The sequence below is a fragment of the Trichomycterus rosablanca genome, chromosome 15 (assembly GCF_030014385.1).
Source record: "Trichomycterus rosablanca isolate fTriRos1 chromosome 15, fTriRos1.hap1, whole genome shotgun sequence".
Classification (NCBI taxonomy): domain Eukaryota; kingdom Metazoa; phylum Chordata; class Actinopteri; order Siluriformes; family Trichomycteridae; genus Trichomycterus; species Trichomycterus rosablanca.
Window position 1 is genome coordinate 21,402,130 of NC_086002.1, and position 25,837 is coordinate 21,427,966.

Consider the following 25,837-nt stretch of genomic DNA (forward strand, 5'->3'; position numbering starts at 1 on the left):
CCATTTTTTATTGGACCTCAAAATCCGACCAGGAATAGTAGCAATGCAACTGACAAAATTGGCTGGTTAAACAGAAACAACGTACAGCTGTTTAGTTAAATGTGGCACCAAAGTTTTATAACTACAGAAATCTTGAGGGGGCACCCAGATTTGAACTGTGGACCTCTTGATCTGCAGTCAAATGCTCTACACTGAGCTATACCCCCACCCATTGGCCTGACTTTTCATTGGGCCTGAATATCTGACCAAGAATAGTAGCAATCCAAGTGATAAAATTGGCTGGTTAAACAGAAAAGTCATTGTGCGCTTTAATTAAACATGACACCAAAGTAAAAAAAAAAAAAAAATTGGCCCTTTATAGTTTTAAACTTTTGGTGCCACATTTAACTAATGGACAATTTTTTTTGTTTAACCAGCCAGTCTGTCAGTTGTGTTGCTACTATTCCTCAGTGGTAGAGCATTTGACTGCAGATCAAGAGGTCCCTAGTTCAAATCTGGGAGCCCCCTCTTTATCAAAGTTGGTTTAAATTTACTGATCATTCTTGGAGTGATGTAGATTTAGTAATCTAATGTCAATAAAACCTAACCAATTTATCAGTTGTGTTGCTACTATTCCTGGTTGTATTTTGAGATTTAATAAAAAAGGGGCCTCTACAGGTCCTTCTCAAAAAATTAGCATATTGTGATAAAGTTCATTATTTTCCATAATGTAATGATAAAAATTAAACTTTCATATATTTTAGATTCATTGCACACCAACTGAAATATTTCAGGTCTTTTATTGTTTTAATACTGATGATTTTGGCATACAGCTCATGAAAACCCAAAATTCCTATCTCAAAAAATTAGCATATCATGAAAAGGTTCTCTAAACGAGCTATTAACCTAATCATCTGAATCAACGAATTAACTCTAAACACCTGCAAAAGATTCCTGAGGCTTTTAAAACTCCCAGCCTGGTTCATTACTCAAAACTGCAATCATGGGTAAGACTGCCGACCTGACTGCTGTCCAGAAGGCCATCATTGACACCCTCAAGCAAGAGGGTAAGACACAGAAAGAAATTTCTGAACGAATAGGCTGTTCCCAGAGTGCTGTATCAAGGCACCTCAGTGGGAAGTCTGTGGGAAGGAAAAAGTGTGGCAGAAAACGCTGCACAACGAGAAGAGGTGACCGGACCCTGAGGAAGATTGTGGAGAAGGGCCGATTCCAGACCTTGGGGGACCTGCGGAAGCAGTGGAGTCTGGAGTAGAAACATCCAGAGCCACCGTGCACAGGAAATGGGCTACAGGTGCCGCATTCCCCAGGTCAAGCCACTTTTGAACCAGAAACAGCGGCAGAAGCGCCTGACCTGGGCTACAGAGAAGCAGCACTGGACTGTTGCTCAGTGGTCCAAAGTACTGTTTTCGGAAATCAAGGTGCCAGAGTCTGGAGGAAGACTGGGGAGAAGGAAATGCCAAAATGCCTGAAGTCCAGTGTCAAGTACCCACAGTCAGTGATGGTCTGGGGTGCCATGTCAGCTGCTGGTGTTGGTCCACTGTGTTTTATCAAGGGCAGGGTCAATGCAGCTAGCTATCAGGAGATTTTGGAGCACTTCATGCTTCCATCTGCTGAAAATCTTTATGGAGATGAAGATTTCATTTTTCAGCACGACCTGGCACCTGCTCACAGTGCCAAAACCACTGGTGAATGGTTTACTGACCATGGTATTACTGTGCTCAATTGGCCTGCCAACTCTCCTGACCTGAACCCCATAGAGAATCTGTGGGATATTGTGAAGAGAAAGTTGAGAGACACAAGACCCAACACTCTGGATGAGCTTAAGGCCGCTATCGAAGCATCCTGGGCCTCCATAACACCTCAGCAGTGCCACAGGCTGATTGCCTCCATGCCACGCCGCATTGAAGCAGTCATTTCTGCAAAAGGATTCCCGACCAAGTATTGAGTGCATAACTGAACATAATTATTTGAAGGTTGACTTTTTTTGTATTAAAAACACTTTTCTTTTATTGGTCGGATGAAATATGCTAATTTTTTGAGATTTTGGGTTTTCATGAGCTGTATGCCAAAATCATCAGTATTAAAACAATAAAAGACCTGAAATATTTCAGTTGGTGTGCAATGAATCTAAAATATATGAAAGTTTAATTTTTATCATTACATTATGGAAAATAATGAACTTTATCACAATATGCTAATTTTTTGAGAAGGACCTGTATATGTGGGGGTATAGCTCAGTGGTAGAGCATTTGACTACAGATCAAGAGGTCCCCAGTTCAAATCTGGGTGCCCCCTCAAGATTTCCTTAGTTTTAAACTTTTGGTGCCATGTTTAACTAAAGGGCAGTACAATTTTTCTGTATAATCAGACTTAACCTCTCTTGCCCCACCAGATGTCACTGTGGGGCAATGCACGACAATCATTAATTCAGTATAACAATAAATATTTTGTCTTCATATCTAATATTGTTGCACTTTTATTACATATGTCTTAAAAATCATCCTGTACCTGTTAGGGCAGTAAAGGGCAGTATTTCTCCTAGCAGTCATCGTTTGGTGAGCATGGGGTCAGATAGTCAGCGTCTGTCTAACCAATTGTGCAGCTGAAAACATTTTTAATAATTAACTTTTAATATTTTTTTTTTACATTGACATAAGATCTTTTATTACCATATCATATTACTTCTTATAACAATTCTCCAACAGTGTCACAACAGGGCGACATTACAAGAATTTTTTTACCAACATGGTCACATGATCTCATATTACCATATCATATTAGTTTTTATACCAATTCTCCAAAAGTGCCACAAGAGGTAGACATCTCAATTTTTTTTACCATGGCCACAAGAAAACTGGTGGCCACAAATAAACACAAGGCCAAAATTACAGTGGTCTGTCTACCTGCATGTGCTCTTAACATAGCCTTGTAGCTGTATTTACTTAACCAGTTATTTAAAAGTATACGCTCTAGCTTTGCCCAGGAAAAAATGTACTGTGAAGTTTTACAGTAAAACTGTTAAGTTTACAGTTAAACCATAAAAGTTCATACTTCTACTGTCATTTTTACAGTTTCACCATGAGTACAACTGTGAACTCTCATGTTACCATGAAGTTCATGGCCACCTCTTCCGGTGTTTAATAATATTGACTGTGAAGTTTGCAGTTCAACTGTAAACATGATATTGTTGAATTGTGAAATTCAGTCAACTTACAGTTTAAAGTTCAACTGATGTTGACAGTAATTTACAGTTTAACTATGATCATATAGGTAAATGACAAGATACAAATATCAAGACAATAATAATGTATGTAATATTTATGTATTATTTAAAGTAGGTATGTGAATGAAGGGTGTAAATGTATGTGTGTGAGGGTAAGTTAATTACATGACATGAAAAACATGTCAAAAAGACATTATTTACATCTAAAAAATTAGATGATTAACAATACTCCAATAAAAAAGAATACAGCACAGATTTACCTATTTATAATATTACAAAAATACAAATAACCTCAGGCAGACAGGACAAATATTACATTACATCAATATTACATCAGACAGATGACTTTATAACCTTTTATTACGCCTGTTCTGCACAAACCTCTCTTGTCATCATGTCAGTCTGGATATCTGGGCATGCGCACATGCGCACTTGATTTGAGACCGTTATCTCAACCCAGCGTCTCGAGCTTCGCGTCAGGTGAACCGCGCGAAATACAAATTTAGTGTCAGTTTCAGTGATTTAATTCTCACAAACGAGTCTGTTAAAGTCCGCACTGTGTATCTGCTTAAAGATAAAGTTCCTGCCACATGTGTTATTGAGTCAGAACTTATTAAAAGACACAAGAATCTGACGACGGAAAATCTCGTCAACGGCTAAACTGTTATCTGGAAAGTGAGAAATGGATAAAAAGACGTTGGTGAAGCGGCGCGCGCTAAACCCTGAAGTTCGATGGTAAGTCATTAACTTAAACAGTTTATAATAATACACAATGATATCTTTACTCTGCCTAAAATGTTATTAAAAATAAGTGCCCATTTTAGAAAGCCGAAAATAACACAGGTGTCAGGATTATATGTCTTCATATTAGTTACTTGGGACGTTAGCTAAACCATAACATTAGCATTAACAGTCTGTTAGCTGACGGTAGTTGATTGTGTGCTTTTTAAATGTTAAGCCCGAATTTACAAATAGATTACACTCGTACACCTTTATATAAATAAAAAATCAATGAGAATGTATTTACTTTTGAAAAGAACTGACAGTTTGTTGCTTTGCACTCGCCTGCCATACAAAATTTTAAATATTTGGTAAGAAAATATGTGCCGCTAAAATGCTAGTAATTCCCCTCATTATTCAGTCAGTTTATAGTTCATGCATTTGTTAAGTTTTAAACATAAATGTATAGCTGAATACCTACCTCAGGGAAGGTCAGGGCAAAATCCAAAACTTCAGCTCGTTCTCAGAGTCGTTCTCGTCCGTTACAACTCAGCTCGGAGAAGTGCGCATGCGCGGTGACAGAACGTGATCAGTTTCAATGAGAACTAAAGAATGTAATTTAGCTTAACTCTGTTTGTAACGTCAGTAGAGCTTCTGATGAAAAAAATCCGCTCAATGCGTTATGTCAACATTTGTAAGGACTGTTTGCTCATTCAACTTTAAATCCTAATTTCATTTTACGATTTGGAAGTTAGACTTTTTACAGTGTGTGTGTTACTGCAGTGTAGGAACTCAGGGGAGATGCTGCTGATCTTCCTATAGTACAGACTCCTGATAGAGCTGTACTTCAGGTACTCTGTTAGGAAGTGCAGCTCTGTCTCCACCACTGCCAGCTCACAGTGAGAGCACAGCCTGGCCTCTCTGGGTGTCCAGCTCTGTCTGTGCCGCTCGGTTTCCATGGCCAGGCTGTGCTCACTGAGTCTGTACATCGTCAAAACCTTCCTCAGTTTTTTCTCTTTCATTTCTGTCAGGTAAGCAGCCAGAGAGTAATCTGGCTGAGTAGCACTGGAGTCTGTGTTGTTGTTGTATTGTCTCAGTCCAGTATTTGATTGTAATTTTGTTTTTGTTTGGTCATAATTTGGTTGGGTCTAATGTTTTGGGCGAGTGTGTGGTGAGGCTGATTGGTGTCTCACTCTTGGTGATTCAGCTCTTGGCATGTAAGTGCTTTATAATGGAGTGAGTGGGGGACAGTGGATTTGATATGTTTCCAGAAGTTTAGAGCTCTTTTCTGAATGCAGAATATTAGTGGGTATTGTCCACTAATATTCTGCCCTGCAGGCCATGTTGGGGGTCTTCCTCTGCACACTGAGAAGATTTCTGCAGAACTTTGTGTGCAGAGTTTCAGTTGCGTGCTTGTCCCAGTTAGAAAAATAATTATGAGTTAGGCGCCCCCATACCTCACTACCATACAGTGCAATGTACTGTATGTGTACCAGGCACGTGCACAGACATTTTTGGGGGCAGGTGCTCAAACCAAAAAAAAGGACACCCAAAATTATTAATAAAATAATAAAAAAAACACAGGACATTTAACTTATATATTTATTTTTGTTAACACAGTCAATACACATCTAATCAAATAACTCAAATTATCAAGCTGCATAAATTAATGAAAAACAGGCAAAAACAGGCCATATTGTGTGCGCTTTTTAATAACCAAACAACTGATACTGATACATCTCCCTCATTTGCTTTACTGGTAGATGGCCCAATCCAGGATAAAAGAGAGCTGCTACCCTGAGCTGCTTGCTGTAGTTCCTTTTCTTTCTGCTTTTGTAACCTTTCTTTTCTTGGCATTATACTGCAAAACTTGTAAATGAGATAAATCAATGTTGTGCATAATAATCAAGAGCGACTTACTGAATCTCCATAAAGGGGAGAACACAGTATACATTATTTTACTCTTTTCTGACAGAGTTGAAGCATTACACTAATAATATACCATTACTAGTATCCATTTACCTCACCAGACTGTCATGTAGCTCAACTTAAGACCTACCTTTGATTTCATATCAGAAACCCACTTTTGGTAGTTAATGTTAACAATGGGCCTATTATTATGCCAATAAAATGAAATAGACAGCCAAATAACATTTTCCTATTTATTCATCATTTTTTGTATGCTGTTCTATATCATAGAGCATTATATTTAGCCTTCTACATTATATAAACATATATTAGTTTGTAATGTTAATTACCTAGCAAAATTATTCCTCATTTGTAAACCTCAACTGTTGAAGTATAAATGCTTGCATGAAAATAACTCCTTGACTAAAGGTGACTTTTCCTACACAGCGTTTTGGCCAGGATGCTGTAATTATAAATTATTGTATGTTTGTATCTAATTTAACACTTTACTGTGAGAGCTACTTAATATTCTCCTGCAAAATGTTTGTGCTCATGCCCTTTTTTTGTTCAGGCTTTTACATTAAAATAAGTCAGATTTTAAATGAGAAAAAACTAGTGCACTTGTCTAATTTGTAATACAGTAAAACTGTCAGGGCGGAATTCTCACAATAACTCAAATAAATGCCCGTCAGATATCAAAACACTTTTGGGAGGAATTGATGACAAAGAGGGTCATTTTTATTTTGAAATATTGATGAATGTAGAAAAAATTGGGCTTCAGCAGAAAGGGCACTTTTCTCATCCAGGGCAAAAGGGCAGGTGCTTGAGCACCACTAGGGGTCTATCTGTGCACGTGCCTGCATGGAACTAAGAGATTTGTTTAAAAATCACTAAAACAGCTACATGTTTTTATTTCTCATTCTGATTGCTAACTGCATGAGCTGTCTCACACCGCACTGTGGGTATTCTGTAACATCACCTAGTATACCTACTTACATAGACTCTTCCCTATGTAGGTTATCTTGATAAGTAAAATAAAATATAGATACATTTTTTATACACAATCATAAACAAGCTGCTGCACATGGAAAGCTACAGACACACACACACACACACATACACTCATATCCATATACTTTTGGTTACACACAGCTCTACACTTTAGAGAGGGGTCACACACTTTTGGCTGTACAGATTAGTGGGCGTGGCCACACCTGAGGTGAATGTTAGTGAGACTGAGTGCTGCTCTGCTCTCAGCTCCAGCTCACACTGTGACATCATGATGATGTCACAACATTCTACAGGCTCCTATATAAGCTCCGCTGCTGCTGCTGCTGCTTCATTCTGAGTCTGAGCATCGAAGAGGCAACATGTAAAATGTCCTGGTTCAGGAGGCTGTGGTGTTTTAGCGTCCCGGCCGACGACGACGACGAGCCACTGAGACCCAGACCTGAGAGGAGGGTAAGAAGGAGGAGATGGTGGAGATGGTGGAGACGCAACAGGACAGAGCGACAGGAGAACACCAATGTGGAGGAACATCAGAGGATGGGAAATGAAGAGAACCCAGAACCAAGCACACAGGTTCTGCCGGACCAAGGGCAGGACCTGGAAATACAGGCAGGTCTGGAGAATTACATCCAGGAACTGGAGGGGCAGGGGATTCGGATAAACCGAGCCCAGGTCCTGGAAGATCAAATGTTTCTGTTGAACCGAGCCCAGGTCTTGGAGGATCAGATGGATCAAACTGACCAAGCCCAGGTCCTGGATGAGCAGGTGGATCAAACTGACCAAGCCCAGGTCCTGGATGATCAGGTGGATCAAACTGACCAAGCCCAGGTCCTGGATGAGCAGGTGGTTCTGATGGACCAAGCCCAGGTCCTGGAGGATCAGGTGGTTCTGATGGACCAAGCCCAGGTCCTGGAGGATCTGGTGGATCAAATTGACCAAGGGCAGGATTTAGAGAAGCAGGATCAGGTGGAAATTGACCCAATGCATAAAATGGATGAGCTGCTTCTTCAGCTGAGGCAGGTGCACGAACGCATAGTGCATCTGGTTCTGAGGAAACAAGCAGAAGAACTGGAGGAGCCGGTGGTTCTGAAGAACCAAGAGAAGGAACAGAAGGAGCCGGTGGTTCTGGACAAGAACCCAAAGGAGCAGGTGGTTCTGGAAAGCCGAGTGAAGGAACCGAAAGAGCTTGGGGTTTTAATAGACCAGCTTCATAGAATGGAGGAGCAGGTAAGTGTGCTGGACCAAGTGCAGGACCTGATAGATGATGTGATTCTGAAAAACCAGAAGCAGGATGTTCTTATGGACCAACTGCATAAACTGGAGAAGCACCTGACCCTGGAGGTGGAGAACAGGAATCTGGAGGAGGTAGCCACACCAGATATGACAAGGAAAGTGAACTGGGTGGCTAAGGAAGAGATAAACCTGGATGAGGAGGACTCAGAGGAACAGCTGAACCTGGAGGTGGAGAGCAGGAATCTGGAGGAGGTAGCCACACCAGATATGACAAGGAAAGTGAACTGGGTGGCTGTGGAGAACCAAGACGAAGAGAACCCAGAGGAGCAGATCTCGATTACAGAAGGTATTGAAGTTACATCTTGAGGGGGTTTATGAGCTGTGTGGTGTCTAATCCATCATGGCGCTGAATCAGGTTTCATTTCTCCAGCAGATCCACTTCAGGCTGATGTTCTGGAGAACGTCTTCGGGTCCTCGTCTGATGAAGTGGTGCAGCAGCAGAACGGTCGAGCACGTTCTGATTGCTCCCACCTTCATGAACCAACCTAAAGAGTGTCTGAGACTGATGGAGACCACGGTGGAGAACCCAGGTGGATTATTAACAGATCTAAATCTTCATCATAATGAGCAGGTGAAGGCTGGAGTGTACCTCTAACACCTGTGTGTGTGTTGTATAGGCGTGTCCGTGCCCGCCGATGCTCCCGTGCCCCCAGTCTCCATGATGAAGCTGAAGAGGATGAGCTCTGCATGCATCGTTTCTCCTGATCATCTGGAGAACCTGGAGGAGTGGAATGAAGAACCACCAGACAACCCGACAAGCTCCAGAAACTTTCCATCATCTAAATCAAAATAAAGTTCTTTAAAAATAAACAGCTGGATTTAGTTCTGGTGCTTATTAAAGGTGGAAACATCTGGTGAACATGGAGGAACCCAGCTGAACTGCCATCTTCAGATCTTCAGAGGTTCTTCTGCAGTTTTCTCAGCGGTGCTACCGTCTCGCCGCTCTGTATAAAGATCTGATCTGTGGAGGCTGCAAAAATAACTGTCCGTTCAACAGGTTCAACATGTTCTTCCATCTCAGGACCTTCAGAACTGCTTTAGAGATCCAGCTGGGTTCTTCTTTACCTCCCTGATTTGGGAAGGTTAAGAGTCGTACCAAAGTTCTTCTCTATCAGAAGAATTAAGGAGACGGTGGTGCTGGACATTTAGATCCTTAAATATGGTTTGATATTCTTGCCATGATGTGATAGAGGAGGTTCAGAAGTGGTTCCTCAGGCCTGGTGGTTCTTCAGACCTGGTGGTTCCTCAGACCTGGTGGTTCGTAAGACCTGGTGGTACCTAAGACCTGGTGGTTCCTTAGACCTCCTGACTTTGTTCTCACATTATTTTAATGTTAAATGAATTAAATTCATCATTTAATTTGCACTTAATCACCCGACATAAAAATCAAACGAATGTTTAACACTTAAAAAGTAAAACCTCAAAAATATTGGACATTTTATTCAGAAGTCTGTGGATGCCACTTTGACAGCGATTACAGCTGCAGGTCACTTGGATGCGTCTCTACAAGCTTCACACATCTGGATTTAGGCTGTTTACCCCGTTCGTCAAGCCAGATCCTCTCAAAATCCGTCCGATTGGATGACGGGCGTCTGTGAACTGCTTCTGGTCTCTCTATATATGTTGTGGGTTTTGGTCGAGTCGCTTTAGTACATTCGGAGATTCGCCTCGAAGCCGCTCCGGTGTTATTCTGGCTGTTGAGGGGTGAACGGTCGCCCCGGTGATGGGGGTGTTTCTTTATGATCACACAGGGGGGTCACTCTGTTTTAATAAGGTCAGACGAGCTCATGGTCAGGCGTCCCAATACTTTTGGCCCTGTAGTGTACACAGTAAAAACAGAACTGTTCTGGGGTCAGTGAGTTTACGTTATCAGCATGCTTTATCTAAAGTACTGTGACAGTATACAGTGTAAACAATTGAGGGTTAAGGGCCTCGCTCAAGGGCCCAACAGTGGCAACCTGGTAGTGGTGGGGCTTGAACCGGCAACTTTCTGATTACTAGTCCAGTACCTTAACCACTAGGCTACAGTGGCTCATCTTTTGTTTTGATTAGAACGTGTTCAGAGGAAGGATTTGGGTTTCTGTGCCACCACACGCGACACCGTCCACAATCCAGCCAGCTTTAGAGTGACGTGGGTGAAGAGGCTGCTGATGAATCATCGACTGTCCGTATATTTATGATGCAGCAGATTTCTGAGAAGCTTAAAATAAAACGTTCTGATCCTTAAATTAAAGTAAAAGTCGAGCTCGGCTGAAGTTCTGGTGAGTTTGGAACCTGGTGGTGATTGGAGACACCAGAACAGATCACATAATATCCAGATCAAAAACATCAAACATTTTCTCTCTGTACAGAAAATCTAATCTCAGTATAAAAGAGGAAGACTAGGAGAAGTGAAGAGACGTGAGAGAGCTCCGGGGTCCGTGAGTGACGTGCTTTAGACCGGCGGTAGCTCAGATCTGAAGCGCTTTCTGATTGGACGAGGGGAGGGTCTGGGCCTGGGTGGGCGGCGTCTCTCAGATATTCAGCTGCTCGTTAAGCTTGATGGTGACGGCTTTGACCTCGCAGTATTCCGCCAGCGCGTACTCGCCCCTGCACACAGAGCGCCGCTACGGTTAGCATCTCACCACCGCCGCAGCGGTACAAACCACACAACAGATTAGCTTCTCATAACAACTGAAAATGGAACCCCGGATCAAACAATATCAGCACCCCTTAAAAACAGGAACAAAAAAACCCAGATCTTCTAGTTCACATCAGAGGGAGGAACCGTCGGGCGTTTGGGCGTCGCCTCGGTCACTAAAATTGTTCCTCAGGCTAATCAGAAAAACAGAATCTGATTGGTTCTCCATCTGAGGAACATAAAATGGATTTTTAGGCCCAGCAGAAGGACGAGGAGCTCGTTCTGGCCACTCCACCAATGTTTCCTTACACAGAGCATGAAAAATAAAATAAAATAGTGTTTGAGGTCATGGGTTCGAATCTCAGCAGTGCTACCAACCTGGCCAGGTGTCCAACAGACACATATTGGTGAGCACAGCGTGTCTCTCCTTATGCAAACCCACAGGTACAGTGTGTGTGGTCTGAGGCTCTATTTAACCAGAATGTAAGTGGAACGAGTGGGTTGATACACACTCAGGAACTGGATATGACTAAAAAGGTAACAGGCAATCTGGGAGAAAATCCTCTCAGTTCTGAAATCGGTTCCATTTTCAGTCACTTGAATTCTTTAGGTTTAATAATAAGAGCAGAATTGAGGGACACTCACAGCTCTCGTCCGTTCCCCTACATCTTATAACCACCGAACGGAGTCTGGGCATGGAGGGCGTTATGACAGTTCACCCTAAAACCAGATTAAACACAATCATCACCCTGATAGTGTTCCATCTCCGACTGTATTCACTCACACACGACGGTTCCTCAGCCCGACGGTACGATCACTCACCACACGGTGCCAGCCTCCAGCGCAGCAGAGACACTCAGTGCCCGCTCCACACTCCGGTTAAACATCGCCGCTGCCATGTCGTACTGGGTACTGTTCGCCCGCTCGATCAACTCCTCCTGAATCTTAAACTTCTAAATACACTGAACCGGCCCAAAGATCTACAACATCAAGGTTAATTATATTATTATTATATTTATTATTATTATCATCATTATCATTATTATATTTATTATTATTATATTATCATTTCTATATTTATTAATATTATATTTATTATTATTATTATTAGCTGAGCGGTGTGTGTGGTTCTCTGTGTGTTTTGTCTCTGTTTCAGGATCTTTTATTTGAAAAGCTGCGTGTAGAACAGAGAAAGTAAAAGACGACACACAGTGGAGTGAAAGGCTGAACGACGGACGTCTATAAGAAGCAGCTTGTTTACAGCTTCTCTCGCTTACGGCCACACCACCCTGAGAGAACCCCTGATCTCGTCCCATCTCGGAAGCTAAGCAGGGTCGGGCCTGGTTAGTTCTTGGATGGGAGACCACCTGGGAATACCAGGTGCTGTAAGCTTTTATCCACACACACCCACCTTCACTCCAAACCTCCTGTTACACACTGACCCAGCGGCTTTTTCTTCATCAAAGCTACACAATGACACAAAGATCAGCTCAAACTTTCATTCTTACTACAGTAAAACACATTCAACTGACTTTCAAAGTGAAGTTCCAAATGTTGTACATCGTCTTCATGTAGTGGTGCTAGAAATAAAAATTAATTAAAATAAGTGAAATGTTTATTTTGTACTTTGGTTTTATATTATTTGTACAAACATTTGTTTTATGCAACTTTAAACCTGTAATAAAAGATGAACATTTTAAATGTGTCTTTATTTGCTTTAACTAAGCTAAAGTTTTTAACAGGGATAAAAATGACAGTTTGTGTAGCAGGGCTGGAGACACCTCACTATTGAAGTGGAAGGTAAACCCACACTCCTGCAAGAATGGAAATAGTAAGTAAGTACAATGTTTTTATAAATCTATAAAACTACTTCCACTGAACAAAGTACACAGCATTCATATGAAGAACAAAACACAGACCTCAAATAACACGGTATGTTATTTGGTATTTGGTGATGTAAGGTATGAACTTACATTGTAGAAAAGAAAAACAAGCCAGTAGCAGCAGTGTGAACATTAAACCATTTACAGAAGTGTCATTAAGTTTGGCAAATTAAAATAATGGCATGTTTGGAGTTGAACAGCAGCTTAGCATTAATAAATCTCCATTAGCCCTGTATCTCTCAGGTAGCTTTAGAGAGGACTACAGTCAGTCCTAGACGTTCTTCCAAGCAGTTCCTCTAATGTCATGTTTAGTTCTCCAACATGCTTCTCTAACTCTGTTCTTTCTTTCTCAGACCTTTTACAATCTGATCATCTGAGTTTGATTCCTGTGTATTACAGTGTTTACAGAGTCCAGATACAATTTATCTCCAGTGTGAATGCGCTGGTGTAATTTGAGATGACAATGTTGATGAAAACTCTGAGATCCACACTGAGATCACTGATACGGCTTCTCTCCAGTGTAAATGCGCTGGTGTATTTTATGGTCACTTTGTATATTAAAGCTTTTCTCACACAGAGCACTAATACGGTTTCTCTCCAGTGTGAATGCGCTGGTGTATTAACTCTATTCTGCCACCTTTATACGCCCTGCATAAACTGGCAGATAGATAACTCCTCCACCAATCACCACGCCGTAGAAGATGTTTAGTTCAACTCTGTTTAATGGCAAACTGGAAGTAGGGTAAAACTACAAGAAGTAAAAACAACACGTTTATAAACTTCAGCACATCAAGACATGAATATCAAATGATATTTAAGTTTAAAGTCCATATGCATATTATTCCAAGTTATGCATTTTAACGTGCAAATTCATTTAACTTAATGCATCATGAGCTAACCTGATTCAAGCATGTAATAGTAACTAATACTCTTAATAAACATCAATTAAACATCTATTAACAAATAAACATACCCACAATGCATTCAAAGGCATGAAATGAACTTCACGAGGCTCCACTACATTCTCGTGCACGAATCGCTTCACTTACCGCTACTATGAATCATCATCAGTTACCAAACAACTCTTAAACAAACAGTAAACATTTATCACATGAACTGTATTAACAGCACAAACTCTGTTGATTAAAATCTAGTACAGACTCTGTTAGTATCTGATTCCGGATGCAGATAATGTTTCTCTCCACTGTGAATGCGCTGGTGTTTTTTAAGCTCACTCTTTATATTAAAACTCTTTCCACACTGTGAGCACTGATATGGTTTCTCTCCAGTGTGAATGTGCTGGTGTCTTTTGAAAGCACTCTGTTGATTAAAACTCTTCCCACACTGTGAGCACTGATACGGTCTCTCTCCAGTGTGAATGTGCTGGTGTCTTTTGAAAGCACTCTGTTGATTAAAACTCTTTCCACACTGTGAGCACTGATATGGTTTCTCTCCAGTGTGAATGCGCTGGTGAGGTGTGAGAGCACCCTGGGTCCTGAAGCTCTTTCCACACTGTGAGCACTGATACGGTTTATCTCCTGTGTGATTGCGCTGGTGTATCTTGAGAGCACTCAGGCACTTGAAGCTCTTCCCACACTGTGAGCACTGATACGGTTTCTCTCCACTGTGAATGCGCTGGTGTACTTTAAGCTCAGTCTTTGTATTAAAACTCTTTTCACACTGTGAGCACTGATACGGTTTCTCTCCAGTGTGAATGCGCTGGTGGATTTTGAGCTTACTCTGTGAATTAAAACTCTTCTTACATTGTGAGCACTGATACGGTTTTTTTCCAGTGTGAATGTGCTGGTGTATTTTGAGACGACACTGGTACCTGAAACTCCTCCCACACTGTGAGCAGACGTTTCCTTCTTCCTGTGTGGGACTGAGAGACGTGTTAATGCTGACAGTACCAGAGGACGTTTGGCAGCGGAAATCCTTGTTCAGTTCTGAAGCAGAAAATAATTAAATACATTTATAACATTATAAATAATAAAGATTGTTAGTAAATGTTAAACTGAGATCTGATGCTAAAGTCCTGTAACGTGATTCATCCTGCATTCATCATTTCCTGCTCACACTGATCTGCATGAGCACAATACAAGCTTTCACTGTATGATGCTTCATCCCAGCTGCCTCTGATTCTATTCAATCCAAATCTTATTTTACTCAAGATAAAAACTATCTTACTGAGTTCATCTTTATCTTCAGCTTCTTCCTTCTTCACAGGCTTCATCTGGAAACCTCCACACTGTTGGTCCACTGGGGTGAGGTGTTCCTCAGAGGTGACGTGTTCCACAGGGATGAAAGATCCTTCACCTGAAATTCATCAATATGTGAAGAAGAAACTCAACAACTGGAGGAAACTGAAGGTTGTGGGTTTAGTTACCACAAATAAATACTACTTAGATTTAATCTAGACTGGAAGTATCAGCACTTCTCCACAGGACAGTACGGTACAGTACAGGTTCTAATCCCACTATCCACATTCTCTTATTAGTTCTACTATACTAACCACACTGTACTGTACTAACATGGCAAATTGCTCCACATTTACTTACAGAAGTAACTTCCATCTTCTTCCTCCTCCTTTTTTATTAGTTTCTTTAGGAATCCTTCATTTTGTAGATCTATGGGGGTGACGTGTCCCTCTTCTGCTGACTGCATTATTAAAAGATCTGACAGGCAGACAGATAGACAAATGTACTTTATTCCCTATTAATGAGAAATCCAGGAAAATTCTTTCAGACTGTTTTAACTGTTTATTTTTAATGCTGTGAGGCTGTAAACAGAGTGAAAATGTTGAAACTATTGTGGGACTGAGCAGCATCAGACAGAAAAGACTTCTAATAGAACTTTTTGGGTTGGTTTCACAGACAGGGATTAAGCCTAGTCCTAGACTACACAGCATTTTGAATGGAGATTCTCTATTTAAAGATAAATGTAGTCCTGGACTATAAACCTTAATCCCTGTCTGGGAAACAACCCTTTGAGTTTGGTGGAAGTGGTTTAGTGGCCCAAAGTTAAATGATTAAGTCTGAGTTTCTTTACATCTAGTTTCTCATCCACTCCCAATAACAGTGCTGTACTAATACTTTTAACTTTTACTATAAACCTGTAAAACAACCTGTAAACAAAGCTACAAGAACTCGCTGTTTCTATCAAACATTAAACACTGTAAACAAAGCTGAAAATGTGACGCGTTTATATCAAAATGTTAGATTTAATAATGAATAAACTCTGAATCCGTTACAATCCACTGATTCATCGGTTCAATGAATCGGTTCATCAGTACTGAATCATGTGTGATGCTAACAGTTAGCGGAGCAGCTAATAGTTTGTGTGTTTAAATAAAACTGTGGAGTTAAAGCTCCTCAAATCCTCACAGTGATGTTTTATTATAAACTCTAGTTTTATTATGAATTAGAATGTGGTAATAATTAAATATAAGGGTTATAATTAAATACATATTTTACTTACAGATGAGGATCTACAGTACAAACACAGCCGCTTCTTGTTCTTCTCATGATGTTTAATGGAGCTTGGCAGAACTTAAGAAGCAGCAGCGCCACCAACTGGACTGGAGTTGAACAGCAGCTTAGCAATAAATCTCAATTAGTCCTGTATCTCTCAGGTACAGTGTTGGGGGGAACGAACCGATTCTATTGAATAACTCTTTGAAATGAACTAAAAGATCAAGAGTCGCTCCTCTAGTATAAGGACAAATAATTAAGGAATAAACTTGTTTAATGATGTTAAATCTGATTGGTTCATGGCGTGTATGTTTTAAAGCAGAAACAAACACAAGCACATCTCTGCACAAGAGAGGATTTTTCTGAAACTAAATAAATAAAGTAAATAAATGGAATTTGTTTGTAGATGTGATTCCAGTATACAGTATTTGTGTGGGTTTAGAATGTAACGTGAAAGTAAAGTAATGAGGAACGAGATTACATTTTTCAGGATGTAATGAGTAAAGTAACCCCATTACAATTTTAGTTAAGTAATAAGTAATGAGTAATGGATTACTGTTTTGAGTAACTACTCCAACACTGCTCAGATAGCTTTAGAGAGGACTACAGTCAGTCCTAGACGTTCTTCCAAGCAGTTTCTCTAATGTCATGTTTAGTTTTCCAACTCACACATTCACACCAGTAGAAGCTTAAAACTAACACTACAAACCATCTAGTCTATAAGCACAAGAGGATTCATCTTTATAGACGGTGCTGTTTATGCTTTTACACTTTAAAATATGAGGAGTTTTTTATTACAATAAACACAACAGCAACAATTAATAATTATAAAAATAAAATAATAATAATGTCACAAATCTGTACCTAAGCAACAAGCTGTAATTTATTTCTAGCACCACTAGATGGAGACGATGTCTGTACAAAATGTTGAACTTCACTTTAAAAGTCAGTTGAATGTGTTTTACTGTAGTAAGAATGAAAGTTTGAGCTGATCTTTGTGTCATTGTGTAGCTTTGATGAAGAACAGCTGGGTCAGTGTGTAACATGAGGTTTGGAGTGAAGGTGGGTGTGTGTGGATAAAAGCTTCCAGCACCTGGTATTCCCAGGCGGTCTCCCATCCAAGAACTAACCAGGCCCAACCCTGCTGCTACTTATAGACATCTAGCTCAAGCCTACATACAAATACATTGACCGTGAGTTTAGTCCCATTTAACAACCATGGACACATTTGCTGACATCAGATTCAAAACCAAACTCTCATCACGCAGAGGACTCGGATTTATTCATCAATAAAGAAACACTTGTCTCCTGACCCCTCAGTTGGTCTTGGCCAATTGGTCACCTCCATGATAAGAAAACACCTGAACTACCTCAATAGTATTTATTTATTTTTAAATGTAATTTTAAAACATGTCAGTGCAGTCTGTATTAGGATTTATATGAACTGAGTTGTATGCACTAGAAGATGGTGGGATAATTAAACGTAAATATGAGTATTACTTTTAACATACGAGTTTAGCTACCACTAATTTGGTCTATAGATAAACACAAAGAACAAAGACTCATGATGATAGAACAATGCAGCACTGTTCAGTCCACAGCCCTCCATTCACACCTTCTCATGTGCATTCTGGTTGAGGACAGTTCATTATTTGCTAAGTGGAAATCATCTAAAGACTAGAATTTTGGAGTGTAGACCTAGAAGTGTTAAAGTAAGAGGTGATTCATTTATGAAAACTGAGAAAAAACCATAAAGACCAGGGTAAAATTCTTCCACTTGAAAGTAAAAGTTGTTCTGTGTTTATTAAAGTAGATTAAACTTGAATAATGAACAAAAACAGATTCAGATCTGAGGTTGGTACATTACACCACATTACATTTGATAATTAATAATCATATTCACACCATCATGTACATTTGATAATTGAAGTAGAACAGTTCAAGTGAATATTTGAAAATGAAACACGACTTCAGTCACAAAAACGTAACTTCTGTGTGACCGTACTGGTGTCTATTAAAAATGCTGCTTCCAGTAAAACTTCATCCGCACTATAAGCAGCAATATGGGCCATCCTCTTATGTGAATGCGCTGGTGTAGTGTACTTAAAGGATATTACTTTCACTAAGGTTCTTTTCTGACAGTGGATGGTGATACGACCTCTCTCCTGTGTGAATGCGCTGGTGTTGTTGGACAACATAATGTGCAATGTACTTTCTACAATCTTACCAGTGATGTAATTTTTCTATGTGAATACGCTGATGCCGTTTGAGATTATTTTCATGAGCAAAAATCTTTCCACACTCTGAGCAGTGATACGGCTTCTCTCCTGTGTGAACACACTGGTGTACTGTAAGGACACTACTTTGAGTAAAACTCTTTCCACACTCTAAGCAGTGATACGGTTTCTTTCCTGTGTGAATACGCTGGTGTACTTTAAGGGCACTACTTCGAGTAAAACTTTTTCCACACTCAGTGCAGTTATACGGTTTCTCTCCTGTGTGAACACGCTGGTGGTTTTGAAGGGTACTATGTTCAGCAAAACTCTTTCCACACTCTGAGCAGTAATATGGTTTCTCTCCAGTGTGAATACGCTGGTGTTTTTGAAGGTTATTCTGTTGAGCAAAACTCTTTCCACACTCTAAGCAGTGATACGGCTTCTCTCCAGTGTGAACACGCTGGTGTACTTTAAGGTCACTTCTTTGAATAAAACTCTTTCCACACTCTGAGCAGTGATAGGGCTTCTCTCCAGTGTGAACACGCTGGTGTACTTTAAGGTCACAACTTTGAATGAAACTCTTTCCACACTCTGAGCAGTGATGTGGCTTTTCTCCAGTGTGAATACGCTGGTGTACTTTAAGAGCATTACTGTAAGAAAAACTCCTCCCACACTCTGAGCAGTAATACGGTTTCTCTCCTGTGTGAATACGCTGGTGTAATTTAAGGTTACTGCTTTGAGTAAAACTCTGTTTACAGTCCGAACACTGAAATGGCTTCTCTCCTGTGTGAATGTGCTGGTGTCTTTGGAGCGTACTCTGACGAGAAAAACTGCTTCCACACTCTAAGCAGTGATATGGCTTCTCTCCTGTATGAATACGCTGGTGTTTTTGAAGGGTACCCCGTTGAGCAAAAGTGTTTCCACACTCTGAACACTGATATGGCTTCTCTCCTGTGTGAATACGCTGGTGTTGTTGGAGATTACTCTGCTTAATAAAACTCTTCCCACACTCTGAGCAGTGATGAAAGTTATTCATGTTTATGCTTTGATAAGACTGTAGAAACTGTTTCCTTGGAAAGCAACAGAAACGAAGTAAATTAATTAGAATTACTTTTACTATATTAATACCACAATAATATTAAACTCTTCACCTAGTAATAAAAACATTAAATTAACTTCACGTCTAAGTGAGAATCTGAATACAAAGAACATCAGGATAAAATACTTATAAATACTGCAGATATGAATAATTAAATAACTATAAATAAAGAGATCTGACTTTCTCAACATCAGTCCTGCACCAAGCAAATCTAATCCAGTTCATGACAGGACTAATAATTAGCTCACAAGTGTAAATCTTTGGTGTGCTGGGAGTAAAAAAGGCTTCATAAAACACCACAATTATGAGCATAAAGCTATATTAAACAGTCTGAATATATTAACCTGATATTATTAATTAACATAATAAAATAAAAACAACAACAAATGCTACATAAATGTAAAAGAAACAAACAAGAAAACCCTTTACCTTCCTGTTAGAATCCTGGCAGCTGGTGTCTCCAGCAGGTCGTTTCTAATGAAGAACGTGCAGAAGATCCTTCTTACCAATTGACTCAGCTACAAGTCTAGAGTTTAGTCCTTAAATAGAGCTGAGGACAAAGACCCAAGACCAGTTAAAAACTCTGCATTGGTCAATCATCAGACAACTATTCACACCTTCTTGTGTGAAGTACTAGCTCATTATCTATGAAACGTGTGCAAATGAAGTAGATGGAGCCACAAAGCATGATGGGTGAAGTCAAACGACACCTATTTATCTTAACAGAGAAGTGATTTACATTTAATCCTAAATTTAATGTGTGAAATTGTTTCTACTGTATATGAGTAACAATAAGAAAACTATAAGAGGAAACACCCACCTATAGATTTATCTGTATTTATGGTGTAGAAATATTTACTGTGCATTTGTGTGTCTGTGAACTATTTGATTTACTACTGCAGTCAAGCCTCCACTTCAAAATGCTCAATCAAATCAGCTCCCACATTGTTTGTGAAGATGTGCGTATACTAAACATTACGGTAAAAGCGTCTGGCAGAACTATTTAGGATAGAATTTCAGGGTTTAAAATAAAAGGGTTGGTAATAACTGGACATTATGATTATGCTTTAAATTTAAAGTAAACTAAAACATAATCTAAGCTCATTTCCGTTTTAATTTAGATTGTTATTAAATGGAATAATTTTGATTACATGAACTGTTATTGTTATTCTCTTGTTTCCACAGAACAATTCCACTTTATAATGATAGTACACCACCTGTTGGTTACACTCAGTTAATGTCAAGCCATTCTGATGTATCATTTCTAAATACATTCTATAAATGTGACAATATAAAAGGCCTTAATTATAAAGTTTAAGACTACCAAAAAACAGGGTTTAGGGTGGGAAATTAAATTTTCCAAGGGGCCACATAAGAAACTGGGGCTGTTGTGGAGGACCGGACCAATAAGGTGAACTTAATTCTGCTCAATATTAATTTTCTCTCTTTATTTACATTTTCAGCATTTAGCAGATGCCTTTATCCAAAGCGATTTACAATACAGTTACAGTATACAGTCTGAGCAATTGAGGGTTATGGGTCTTGCTCAAGGGTCCATCAGCAGCAACCTGGCTGTGGTGGGGTTTGAACCAGCGACCTTCTAATTACTAGTCCAGTACCTTAAGCACTACGCTATGATTGCCCACCACTTCTCAAAACTCATCTATTCAATATGGCATTTAACTTGTAACAACACGAAATAAATGCTTTTATTTTTGCTATTCTTTTTAATAGTTTTTATACTTAGATCACGACAGAAATGTGAAGTCCTAGATCCTAAAACTTGTAAAGTTTTCAGTTTCCTGATTGCATGTAAATCTGTCCTGTTTCTGTCTAATTTTAAGAAATTGTTCTATATTTGTTGTTCTCTCTCATAATTTAGCTAATTTTTAATGAACTGTCTTATGCTGCTCTCTTTGTTTTTATCTTAATTATTCTTGATGTTGATGTACTATTTTGATTTTGTACTATGATTTGTATGGTGTATGTACGTATTTGTTTTGATTATTTGTCTTATGTAAAGCGTCTTTGAGTATCTTGAAAAGCGCTATATAAATAAAATGTATTATTATTATTATTATTAACTAAAAGCAGTAAACTGTAAACAAAATAAAACACAAAAAAGTATCAATCGGAATGTAAAATGAAACTATGTTATTATTAATAATAAAAGATTCACTAGTAGTACACTAATCGTTCATTTGCCATTTCACCAATAGCTGTGACACCCTGGATTCTGGGCTAGATTCAGCTTCAGGGTTGATTTTAGACCAGGCTGAACCTGGCAACTCTTGCGATTTTCCTGCCAATTTTGGCTACTTTCAAAATCTGTCACGGCTGTCTAAAAACTTTCATTGCAAACCGTACAAAATGTTTTTAATGAAGATTTGCGCTCACATACCTATAAACAAGGTCTGCTAGTTTTAGCATGTGAAGGTCAAGTTTAGACAGACTTAGAGGCGGATATTTGTGCTGGACTTGGCAACCCTGGGTAGAGTTGAATTGTTTGGCGTTGGTTCCAGTCGCTGCTGGAGGTGAACAGACCGAGTACAAGTACAGTCTGTGTTCCTGTAGTTATGAACTGCTCTCATTCTCAGCAGTTTGAACAGGATTTGAATGGAAGGTAAAGCTTTTATTTTCAGGTTTTGTTACCTTCCCTTTATTAATCTTTATGTTTCCTCAGTGAGCTCGTATCACTGCTCAGAATGTAGAAAGTGCTTCAGTAAATCCAACAGTTCACATATTTCTACAGCATAAATACAGATAAATCTATAGGTGGGTGTTTCCTCTTATAGTTTTCTTATTGTTACTCATATACAGTAGAAACTAATTCACACAAATATACATACAGCATTTTACATGACTTACATTCTTATCATAAAAGCTTTATCTAAGTTCATGTCATTTCACTTTACAGAATAGCCTTTCAATTCCTTGTTTGTGTTTAGGATTAAATGTAAATAACTTCTCTGCTATGATAAATAGGTGTAGTTTGACTTCACCCATCATGCTTTGTGGCTCCATCTACTTCATTTGCACACGTTCCATAGATAATGAGCCAGTACTTAACACAAGAAGGTGTGTATGGTTGGCTGATGATTGACCAATGCAGAGTTTTTAACTGGTCTTGGGTCTTTGTCCTCAGCTCTATTTAAGGACTAAACTCTAGACCTGTAGCTGAGTCACTTGGTAAGAAGGATCTTCTGCACGTTCTTCATTAGAAACGACCTGCTGGAGACACCAGCTTTGTTAAAGTGGCTGCCAGGATTCTAACAGGAAGGTAAAGGTTTTTTTTTTTATATTCATATTTTGTTTCTTTTACATTTATGTTGCATTTGTTGTTCTTTTTATTTCATGATGTTATTTAATATTATTAGGTTAATATATTCAGACTGTTTAAAATAGCTTTATGCTCAGAATTGTGGTGTTCCTGTACGCACACACACACACGCACGCACACTAGGGCTGGGCGATATGGATCAAAAATAATATCTTGATACTTTTTAGCTGAACGACGATATATGATATATTTCTCGATATTTTTTCATCCCATAAGGTAATAACAAAAAGACACTTCTGAGACAAAGCTACATGTTCCAAATGTTATACAGGCACTTTTATTAACATTCAGCTGTAGATGAATATGAGAAATTCCTCAAAAATAATGGGTCACCAACCTTTTAGAAACAGAGGGCTACTTTAAGGGGTAAGCTGAAGGGCTACTTGTAGGATACAAACTTCCTGAATAACATAAGGTTGCATGGTTCACCTTTAATGATAATATTATGATTAATAATAATAATAATAATAATAATAATGATAATAAATAATAAATATTCATATATGAGACTGTCTGATCACATGTTGTTTATTTCTTGTAATAATTAATAACAGTGATTACCATGGCAGGAAACACATATTTAAACATGTAACATTATTTATTTATGTTGATCTCAATCAGTTTCAATATTTGAAAGTCAGAAAGTCAAATATTGTTCCTGACGTTTTTATTTATTTATGAATGAGCACATTCGTAGCATTTTCATCAAAATCACAGAATTTATTTTATTATATTATTATTATTATTATTTTTATGAAATTATGACTTCTGTAGCATTTTTTTTAGGAAATCATTAACAGTCCCATCCTCAAATAATGTCCCGTTTGTACTGATCACTACTTTTGTTTTAGAACAAATCATGAACTCTGTCCCATGTTTGTACAAATAATTAGTCTAGTATTATTATTTTTTTAAAGCTACGATTAAAATGGACGTTTCTGTGACACGTACTGATCCTCTCTCCACATTGTGCCGCTCTCTGCCGTCGTCCCACGAATGAAACACACACTTTTCTTCCCAATCATTGTGAAAATATTAAGTTCTCTTTTGCTTTTCTTGTGTGTTTCTTCATTATTATTATTTTCGGGGTAAAACCCGCATCTCGCTCCACATAGTAGCTGCGCTCGCTCGCTCATCTCAGCGTTTTGCGCCCGATATAAAACTCCGCACACAGACCAGATCAAAACATCAAACATTTTTGTTCTAGAAATGTTAAATTCAGTATTGTCATTTTCAAATCTACCTTAATGCAGGTGTTATTGATTCAAAGACATCAACAACGCAAATATCATTTTATGGTACAGTACAGTATGGTACAGTACAGTGTGGTACAGTACAGTATGGTACAGTACAGTGAGGTACAGTACAGTATGGTACAATAGAGTATGGTACAGTACAGTAAGGTACAGTACAGTATGGTACACTGTAAAAAATGTGGTGTTGAAATTACTTAAAAAATTTAAGGCAATAGTTTGCATGGATCTTTTTGAGTTGAATTAACTTTCTGTTTTATTAAGTAAATGGAACCTATGTAAGCCACTTAAAATATACTTAAATAAATTATCACAGTATAACTAAAATCAGTACGTTGAGTCAACTTAAATATTTTTAAGTTGAATCTACTCAGGTTTTGTAATAAACACAACTAAATAAAGTCAAAATGAAGGACTACAAATTCAAGTTGTACCAACTCATTTTTTTAAGTTCTACCAACATAGAAAGATCCATGCAAACTATTGCCTTAATTTTTTTGCTTTTGTATTACTTAAAATATAAGCACACTTAACTACCACTCAAATAAATCAATTTCCAGTCATCAAATACAATATCTGCATTTATTAAAAGTGCAAACAATTAACAAGCAGCAAAAGGGCTTGCATATATATATAGTACAAGCAAATAGTAATTGTAATTTTGTCCAACTTTAATAAAGCAATAAGCCACGAGAGGCCGTACGTTACTGTGATTTTAGCACGGGGATGACGTTTTTGGCACGACGCGAAGCGGAGTGCCTAAAACTTCTTTCCCCGTGCTAAAATCGTAACAGTAACGTACGGTCTCGAGTGGCTTATTGCTTTTATAAAACGGCGGTCAACATAAAATATAATAAATACAACAATGTTTAATTCATAAATGTATTTATTTTGTATAAACTTCCAATAAAGCATTCTTCCGCGACGCAAAATAGTTCGATTAACAGTGTTGCTAGGCAACATGAGGGCGAAAATAACATTAAATGTTTCTTTTCAGTGGCGTATTAATATGGAATGATGTGAGGTGGTCCTAGGTGTGAGTTTATCGGGGATTTTACAACGGCTTCGAACGCGGCTCAGCCAATCAGATTTTATGACTGGAACTATCCGTTTTATAAATAGTGATTTGAGTGAACTAACAACCTAACTTAGCAAAGCAAGCTTTGGGCTGCTGAAGTTGAGAAAACTTAAAAAGGTGAGGCAGCCGGTTGCCTTACATTTTCAAGTCAGATTAACATTTAGATTTTTAAGGCTGACTAAACATTTTACTTTTAGTTTACTAAACTGTGTTTTTTTTAACTAAAAAAAAAGCAGTTACTAAATGTTTTTTTACAGGCAAAAGTTTTTTACATATCTGAACTGGCAGTTGGTAGCTCAGTGGTTAAGGTACTGGTCTAGTTGCTGGTTCAAGTGCCACCACCACTAAGTTGCCACTGTTGGGGCCCTGAGCAAGGCCCTTAAACCTCAATTGCTTGTATTGTATTCAGCCACAATTGTAAGTCTATCTGAGTAAAAACATCTGCAAAATGACAAAAATGTAGCTATGAAAGAAATTTAAGACAATTTAAGAAAATTTTATTAAAACGTTTATTTGACTTTAACAACAGACATTTATTTTAAGCCATAAACCTGTGCCACTCCAGCAAAAGTATAATTAGCACCAATAAACAAACTGGTTTTCTAGTATAGTAAGCAGAGTCAGGATACAAACACGGCAATGGCCAGGAGCGCCCTTGGTAATGACACAATCTGTAATGTTTCAGTAGTACTTCTGGACTGGGATTGCATTGCATATCAATCTGCA

General features: G+C 38.7%; 4 protein-coding genes, 1 non-coding gene and 1 pseudogene across 6 annotated transcripts in view; 4 read left to right on the forward strand and 2 right to left on the reverse strand.

Annotated features, from left to right (window-relative positions):
* Window positions 1-16,175, reverse strand: part of LOC134328727 (zinc finger protein 345-like) — a 62,848-nt gene extending 46,673 nt beyond the window's left edge. The window contains exons 1-4 of the mRNA XM_063009909.1: window positions 16,133-16,175; window positions 15,214-15,330; window positions 14,843-14,971; window positions 13,846-14,601 (exon numbers count right to left, since the gene is read on the reverse strand). Of these exons, the coding sequence (XP_062865979.1) occupies window positions 13,846-14,601; window positions 14,843-14,971; window positions 15,214-15,319 (991 nt within the window). The 5' untranslated portion in view covers window positions 15,320-15,330; window positions 16,133-16,175. The remainder of the gene's footprint in view (window positions 1-13,845; window positions 14,602-14,842; window positions 14,972-15,213; window positions 15,331-16,132) is intronic.
* LOC134328786 (uncharacterized) overlaps window positions 1-25,837 on the forward strand; it is a 765,451-nt gene that overhangs the window by 552,062 nt on the left and 187,552 nt on the right. The window lies entirely within an intron of this gene.
* trnac-aca (transfer RNA cysteine (anticodon ACA)) lies at window positions 2,224-2,295 on the forward strand. Its single transcript has one exon. It is a non-coding gene; the product is annotated as a tRNA-Cys (tRNA).
* LOC134328755 (golgin subfamily A member 4-like) lies at window positions 7,209-8,962 on the forward strand. 2 transcript variants are annotated; one of them, XM_063009962.1, is made up of 3 exons: window positions 7,209-8,438; window positions 8,523-8,682; window positions 8,770-8,962. In XM_063009962.1, the coding sequence occupies exons 1-2, from the start codon at window positions 7,229-7,231 to the stop codon at window positions 8,639-8,641; spliced, it is 1,329 nt and encodes a 442-aa protein (XP_062866032.1). In that variant the 5' UTR covers window positions 7,209-7,228; the 3' UTR covers window positions 8,642-8,682; window positions 8,770-8,962. The 2 variants fall into 2 exon arrangements, with proteins under 2 accessions (XP_062866032.1, XP_062866033.1); XM_063009963.1 differs by having other exon boundaries at window positions 8,526-8,682.
* Window positions 12,044-12,164, forward strand: LOC134329764 (5S ribosomal RNA; annotated as a pseudogene).
* On the reverse strand, window positions 18,349-19,353 carry LOC134329499 (zinc finger protein 239-like; the record flags this gene model as incomplete). The annotated part of the gene is made up of 1 exon (XM_063010786.1): window positions 18,349-19,353. A coding segment is annotated over one exon (1,005 nt), but the record flags the coding sequence as incomplete, so codon positions are not given.

What these genes read in the sequence shown, in the direction of transcription:
- LOC134328755 (XM_063009962.1), top strand. Translation starts at nt 7,229, where the DNA reads ATGTCCTGGTTCAGGAGGCTGTGGTGTTTTAGCGTCCCGGCCGACGAC. An exon ending in GCAGATCTCGATTACAGAAG is followed by an intron (nt 8,439 to 8,522) that starts GTATTGAAGTTA and finishes TCATTTCTCCAG; the next exon opens with CAGATCCACTTCAGGCTGAT.